This window comes from Haliotis asinina, chromosome 7 (genome assembly GCF_037392515.1).
Source record: "Haliotis asinina isolate JCU_RB_2024 chromosome 7, JCU_Hal_asi_v2, whole genome shotgun sequence".
Classification (NCBI taxonomy): Eukaryota; Metazoa; Mollusca; class Gastropoda; order Lepetellida; family Haliotidae; genus Haliotis; species Haliotis asinina.
The window spans coordinates 61686672-61694856 of NC_090286.1; the positions used below are offsets into that span (position 1 = coordinate 61686672).

General features: G+C 39.4%; 1 protein-coding gene across 1 annotated transcript in view; it reads left to right on the forward strand.

Annotated features, from left to right (window-relative positions):
- The window catches only part of LOC137291704 (SCL-interrupting locus protein homolog), a 31054-nt gene extending 23307 nt beyond the window's left edge, over positions 1-7747 (forward strand). The window contains exons 12-17 of the mRNA XM_067823151.1: positions 156-249; positions 746-2433; positions 3088-3169; positions 3343-3411; positions 5386-5573; positions 5866-7747. Of these exons, the coding sequence (XP_067679252.1) occupies positions 156-249; positions 746-2433; positions 3088-3169; positions 3343-3411; positions 5386-5573; positions 5866-6697 (2953 nt within the window). The 3' untranslated portion in view covers positions 6698-7747. The remainder of the gene's footprint in view (positions 1-155; positions 250-745; positions 2434-3087; positions 3170-3342; positions 3412-5385; positions 5574-5865) is intronic.
- Positions 7748-8185: the final 438 nt, after the last annotated feature.

Below are 8185 nucleotides of genomic sequence, written 5' to 3' on the forward strand. Positions count from 1 at the left end.
CATTATATCCATGTTCGTTATAAAAGTATTCTACTGTATTTACATTCTAAATATATTTATATTGTAAGGAAAATGAGTGTGGTTGCCATGTGTGTGTGAGTGAAGAGCATCGCACTGGAGATTTGAAGAAAGAGACGCTATGTTTGTTGAAACAGGAGTGAGATGTGTCCCCAGACCCAGGAACAAGAGCGTGGGACAGGTTCAGAGGATATTGTACCCAGATCACTGCCCGCCCCACATCAAGCAAGGGTAAGCCAAGGATGTGTTCAAGACTTTTGCCATTTCGCTCCTAAGACAGTCCTAAGTCTATGGTTATTATTATTAGGATCTTTGCATAGGTGCACTGACATCCATCTATGTATACTTAAAATACAGTGTATAAAACCATTATTTGCCCTTATCCTGATCATATGGCTCTCTTCTGTCTCTTGATTTCTGAGATATAGTGGAAAGTTTCTGTTATGAACAGACAGAAATTATCTTGAATTTTCTTTTCAGGCCTTGTAATTATCACATCTATCAGTTTAACTGCCTTTTGGTAGTTAATTAAGGATATTCTTCATCTAAATTACATCTTCTACATGAAAATCTGTTATAAAGTAAATATAGAATGTTGGATTGGGATCCTCACCCAGTCTGCTCATGTGTGCCTAAGCGTATCAAAACAGAGAGAGTGACAAGTCACCAGCTTGGTCATTGTGACTTTAGAAGTAAAAATTAATGGTAACAATATTTACAATTTCAGATGTTTTCAGCTCAACCAATGGTGCCAGAGGTTTCACTGTATTTTCCTGATTCCCCTCAACAAAATATGGCACCCACTGTTCGATCACAGATTGGTAAATCTCAAGGTCCTGCCCTGAAGAAGCATTCACAGGTGCCACAGGATTTGGTACGGCATATGACGTTCAGTCCTCCTGTGACACCAAGACTAAGTAATGACGATACTGATCTCTCCACTCCCAGGAGCCGTCCAGAGATGTCACACAGTGGGATGCCTCGCCCACACAAACATGTTGCATTTACCAGGCATGTTGAAATGTCTCAGTCCAATTCAGTTCCACCTTCTCAGGGTCCTGGAATTGTGAATGGCGGTCACAGTGTTAATATGGATGATGTAATGCATGGACAAAACAATCAAGGTTCCCAAATACAGAATGGACATAAGCAGCAGAATTCTGTGCCAAGTAGATGTGAAAAATATGTTCAGGGTTATAATCAAGGTGACCAGAATAGGCATTTTAGCAAACAGGGTTTTGTTGATCATAGAAAGATTCAACATGTTCAGAATGCAATGAACCAAAATGTACAGGATGTGAACATTAACCAGAACTCTTACTCATACAATCAAACGAGACAATTGAATGGGAATTCTGTTATAACTCCTCACAAGTCAAATAGTGCTCTTTCCCTCCCACCACAACAACCCACTACTGCCCAGCAATCTAGTATTCCATCCTCTGGGCCTCACTTACCACACCAGAGTGTGCCAGTGGCCCAGGGGCATTGGCCCCTGCCAACTCAGCTTCCGGCTGCTTCACTCTCAACACCTACCTCGGCTTCCAGTGTACCCACTCAGTACACACAACTCAATAGTGCTTTTACTCCTAACCCTCACCAGGGAGGGCATATACCTCACCACCAACAGCAAGTGACAGGGTATCCTCAGCAAATTCAGCATGGATATATACCTCAGCTCCAGACTTCCTATTCATCTAGTCGAGTTCACACAGAAAGCACTTGTAGCGGTAAATCTAGTGACGATAGTGGTCTGAGTGTCACACCAGACAGATCCAACCCATCTCCTAAAACAGGCAGTCCCAACACTCCAGACAAGACCAATGCCAATCTTCCTTCTGCTTTAGACACTATAAACTGGGAACAGGTGCCTCCTGAGATCTATCAGTTGATCTTGGCGCAGAATGCTCAACTTCAGCAACTACAAACACAGATGCAGCAGCTCCTGAAACACCAGTCCCCTACACAGACTACTCCTCCAACACCACATGCAAACGTTCAAACAGAGTCTGGGATTGGAGTATCACCAAGTACGAAAGAAACATGTGAAACAGCTGTCAACACAACCCTGTTCTTCCCAAGCCCTGGAGAAACCACTATTCGTCCTGATGTCCAATCAGTGTCTCTCCAGACCAGCCCAGTGAAGGCCCAATCACCACAGTCTTCATCAGTGGTTCACCTTCAACAAGAACCTGAATCCCAGCCCAGTAGCTCAACACAAACACCTGTGGAGATTCGGCATAAGGGAGCGCTACCCCTCAACAGCACACAGCGAGATGACAATGACCAGCACGACATGACACAAGGGGACTTGACAGCTGTGGTGGACAACATCAATCTACACAATCAGACAGTTGATAGTGTCCAGTCAGAACTCATCCTGGACATGCCAAGCTACCAGTCATCGCCTACCAGGTGTGTAGTAGTATCAACACTGTCATGCAGTAGAATGCTGCTCTTATAAGCTCTAATCTGAGGTTGGGAACAGGTGACATCTGTGTCTATCACAATTACTGTGAAAATTTAGGTTCCATAGTAAAGTCTGGATATTGTTGTTGTGAGTTCAGTCATAACCTTGGTTTTTCAGCATTGCAGGTTGCCGCAAAGTTGGAAAAATTCAAGGGTTGACATTTTAGCTGACATGTACCAATACTGTTTAAGTGAAGTTACCAGGTTGACTGACAGTACAAGTATACTTGTATCAATTCAGTCTGAATTTGCCACTATGTGTTATGTTGTAGCTACATCAGTGGTATTTTAAAACATGTCTCTGATGTTGGCAAAACAGGCACAAAAAGCAATCATCTCCTGTAACAAGGAGACGATGGTTTCTTGTACCAATTTTCAGAACTGAAATTTTACACTCAATATGAGTTCAAAACTAGGTGGCATAAATTATATTTTACCATTAAGGGGGCCATTATTCACATATGTTTGATTCACTTACTTAATATTTTCTTATGAAGACCGTGATCCTTGTTCCTATTCCTTCTTAAGGCTTACTATGATTCTTTTTTTATAGTTCTCATTTACTTCCATATTTATCATTAGTAACACTGTTATTTCCAGTCGTTCACCAAAGGATTCCGGATCTCTTGATGGCAGCTATCAGACAAGCCCCATCAGTGCCAGCATGTGTGGCATTAGCAAGGTGAGTGTCACCTTGATGTGTTGCTATCTTAGTGTTGGCAGGAGAGTACCCCTAATGTTCCAGTTTGTCTAAAAAAGTATTTTAAGAATGTAAGCAGATATTTCTTGTGCAGAAATATCAGAACTGCTGTCCATAATTGGAAGAATTTGAAACACATGCTTTTCCTTTGATAGGAATCATCGTCGCAGGGGAAGGAAGGAGAAAGTGAAGTTTTGGATGAAGCTTACTATGAACACTTGCTGGTAAGATGCATTTAGTAATTTGTACATTCTAATACAAGGTCAGGTGTACTGTTGATATTGGCAAAGAAATAAGTGTTATATACAACAGAATCTTTTATAAATTGTGAGAAATATCATCACTTGGGACCAAGGTTTTGATGGAGTGCCAGTATCGTCAGTTTGCTTATGAAGCCATCGAACACTTGAAGTTCACTGTTTTACTGTAACTTTATTTGAAATATGTTTGAATAAGGAACACAAAGAAGTGTCTGAATGCACTTTCATATTTATTCATTCAAATAGAAACAAGATATAGTTTGTTTACAGTGTGAAAAAGTCACTGATCTTACTTTGCATTTTGTGTGCCTTGCCTCGAGTGAAATGACTTAATACGATTTTACTTTAAATACTTGAATTACTGTATGTAAGTAACAATTACTACTCACTAATTAACAAGACACTGATTGACACTTCCCATTTCCGAATAATATCTGGAGTAACCATGAATTGTGTTGTTACATCATTTGGACTCAATTTCATTAAAGGGTTGCGCCTGTCTTTCATGTGCCCTTTTTTGCAGATTCATTCTCATAATTTGTTTGTTGGGACTGAAAATCAATGCTGATATCCCGAGTAGACAAAAGCCGATCTTTACAGATATTTCTAAATGATAATTAAGTGCATTTCTGCCAGACTGAAACCTTGCGCTGATACAGACAAAGTTGTTTATGGTGGCGGATATTACCAGAATCCACTGTAAAGACTGTGTGTAAAGTGAAATCTTAATGTTATTGTGTAAAATAACACTGGTAACTTATAATCCTTAGCAAGGGTAATTAGCAGTATTGTTCCTTTCATTAACCATGTTAACAAAAGGATAAGGCTTTCGGCCTACCTTCAGGATACAGCACCACAAACTTTAAAAACATGTCACAACACCCTTTTACGTAATTGTAGGTGATTAGGATTAGGGTTAAGTTTGGAATAGGTTAGGTTAGGTTAAGTTAATTTAACTCTAACACATCCTCACGAGAAGTTGTGGTGCTGTATTCTAAAGGTACTCCAGGCTTTCCCTTGGTCCTTTTGATCTCATTTTGTCTGTGGGTGTATTAGGTTCTGGAAAAAATTCAATGGCTCAGCTTTTAAAGCTGATTAGTTCATTAGGAGATATGTTCCCTGTTTTCAGTGTGGAGCTAATATATCAGTAGATTTAACTATGCAAAATTCATTTTTGAACTCAGCATGAGGTTTGTGATATGTTTCTGATACTTAATTAAGCTTGTTTAAATCTACAGGTTACACAGCTCTACATTGTGTGTCTGTTTCCATTCAATCATTGACAAAATAATATAAACTCTTTGGGCTTTTGGGTGGGGTGGGGGTAAATATATTGAGTGAAGTAGCAGTCAGTCTAAATTATGTAATCACAAAACAGATTTGATCAGTCTGTATATGCCATGATACTTCACTCCAACATATGAGTGAGTTTAGTTGTACGCTCCTTTTAGCAATATTCCGGTAACATCACGTTGGGGAGTTCTGTGGCTTTACACACTTTACCCATGTGAGGTATCAAACCCAGGTCTTGAGTGTGAGAAGTTAGCACCTTAACTACTCCCCTACTTCTAGCTTGTAGCACACCAGGTCAATAAACTAACATGTTGTGAAACTGAAACTCACAACTTTACGTTTAAAAGTCTGCTGACTTGGACTTGAAATGAAGTATTATACTAGAAAGGATACCTTCTGTTTCAGTCATCTGTGTTTACTTTGATTTGATAACAACTGTCTCACCAATTCAAACTGAGTATTTTCATGGTAGAATAACATAGTAATATTTCCCCGTACTGATCATTAATGTCATACTTTGCTTTGAATTTTAAACTCAACAGAGTGAAGGATATGTCTGTAACTATACCAAATTGTACCTTTTGGGATAAATCGGGATATTTCTGAAGCACTGACTAAATATTCCATCTTCCTTACCTCCTCCAGGGTAATATTCGACAGCTGTTAGGTAAGCACAGTGATGTGACAGAGCACACCAGTGAGACAACGGATCTGCAGATGAAGCTGCCTGAATCCACTCAAGGGGACACAACCCTGCATAGCCTCCCTGTCACACCCAGCATGAAAGCCTCTGGGTCTTCTGGACATGCACATGCATTTCTGTCTCACCTACAGTAAGTAAATTTCAGATTACAACAACTGGGTTGTAGAATCTGCATGCTGTTCCGGGTGTGCCTTAAAATATTCTTGGTCTGCTGTCATCATGGTAAGGTAAGGTCTATTGAGGCCTTAAGAAATTCTAAAAAATGTCAAGTCCTGTGAGGAATATTTCTGAAAAGAAAATATATGATGTTTTTGACAGTTGGCCCAGTTGGGGATGGCACCAGTTTGGCAAGTACTTTAGAACATCTGGAATTTATTTTATTTTGTTTTCACAAATATGACCAATCACTGATCTGTTTCCAGGTTGAGAAATGGAGCCGACACAACCTTTATCCCCCGCATCAACTATCTCTCCATGATGCTGGAATCTGACTCTGACACATCCATGGAGATCAATGCAATGGCCCTAAAGTACCTGAATGATGAGCAACTCACACAACTAGGCAAAATGAGAAAGAACTCCCTAAACCTTCCCAAACAGGTATCCCAGACTGCACTGCTGCGAAGAGTCCTCATGTCAGACACCACTATGTCCCCTGATGTGTCACAATATGGTATGTCCTCTAACAACATCACAATGGGAACACAGAAGTATTTAGAGAAATATGGTTTGTTGAACTCCACAAATGGTACAGCTTTAACGGATAAAACTGTAACAGATGAAATGCTTCAGTTAAAAGTAGACTACAGTATGGCAGCTTCTCCAGATCGATTAAGGGGAAACAGTATAGCTTCCTTAGCAGGCCACTCAAGGGACCACAACACAGATGCACGAAGTCCATTGTGTGAAAGGACAAACAGAGTTGGCAACTACTCAGGGTATTCCAGTAGCAGTAATGGGTCAAAGAGTCCTATTAAGAAAGACTTTGTGGCCTGCTCACCATCACCTCGGGATCCAAGAAGGCATTATCCAACATCTCCAATAAGGCGTCATGTATCCCCTCATCATACAATCCAAAGAGAAGAGGTTTCCTCACCAGGATTATCCAGTCATTGCAGGCACTATGAGGAGCCCTTGAACCAACATAGATACCCTAGCTCCGACACAAGTGAATTTCAAGTGTTTAATGCAACAGAGACAACAGACAATATTCTAGACATAGATAAACTTAGGCAAATGCCAAAACTGTTATAGTAATGGCATATATTAGGTTCAATAAATAAATTATTTAGATTAGAAAGTATATATCTCATACTCAAATATAAATGTGGTATCTATTTAAGTTAATGTTTTTAATTAGCACAATATTTTGGATTACACAGATATTTTGTCATAGGATATTATCTAAGGGAATAGACTCACTTCAATACTGGGTAGACTGTATAAAGAACAAACCTTCCAGCATATTTTTAGAGGTCTTTGTCAAAGTAACAATAAATAGTTGTGTGGTGGTTCTGAAAAGAAAGGCCATTTTCCAAATATACTCCATGGGCTTCCAAACCTTCTGACTAGATTTAAACACTTTTCAATATGGTGCCAGGGAGTTTGTATGCTAGTTGAATAAAAGAGTTGTGGTTCTTGGTCATTAACTGATATTCTCACTCTTGTCAGAGGTGTATGCATGTGAATGATATGGATGAAGTGTGGGAGAAAAGTTTTAATTGTACATTTTCCTTGACTGTGATATTTTTCTATGCAGATCCTATGTGCATTGGTACTTATGGTGTCTTAGTTCAGATGTTCAGGCAGTTGAAGTCACTTCTACCACAAAATTATAGATTTTATAATGCAGTGGGATTACTCATTACACAATACATCTGATATCTAGCATGTTATCCCGCAGGCAGTCCAAACCTTCCTGTTACTCTAGAAGGTGCATGAGATTAACAGCCCTTTCAAATAATGGGAAGGTGTTTAGAAAGGCCACTGAATTGTATTGAAGTTACTGTGTAAGTAAGTATTAATTGCTGGTCAGATATCAACATCACAGGTATCATGACTCTCTGTAATGTTGCACATCAGGAAAATATGAATGTTTAAGTCACTGATGAATGTTTTTGAACTGCCACAATGACAGTTTGGATACAGTATGTTGATAGTTTTAAGATGGTTCTTACACGTTCAACAAATGTCCTTGATTTCCTCCATGACTCACAGGCCAGATATATGTAGCTCTCTTTTTAAATGCTTTATAGTTTTGTTATGTACATAACATCCTAATTTAATAAATTATTTTTAATATTAGTTTGCTTGTTTTTTCTCTTTTCCTCTAACAATATTATTTCGTGGAAAGTCTGCACACCTCTACCCTTCATTATACAGATCATGCCTACCAAGCGGGGATGTCAAATGGACACGAGAAATTTCATTGTGGGAAGGTGATGTATTCATACATAAGACATACAGGTTGTCTGAACAGCCGAGACAAGGTGGTTGTTTGACATCTAAGTGGCGAGAAATCATCAGCAATGTCCTAACTTTCTTTAAACAATTAGCTACAGATGGTTTGTTTCCTATTCAGGCTTTTGGGCAGCAGCTCCCATATTTAATAAAGTTAACTAGACCTTCCATCTGTGCCATTTGACCTCCTGGGTCATGCACATGTAGAGTAGCTCAGGTCTAATCAGGTCAACCTGTACTATGCTTAACATAACTAATGTTACCCAAATAGGGAAACCCTAT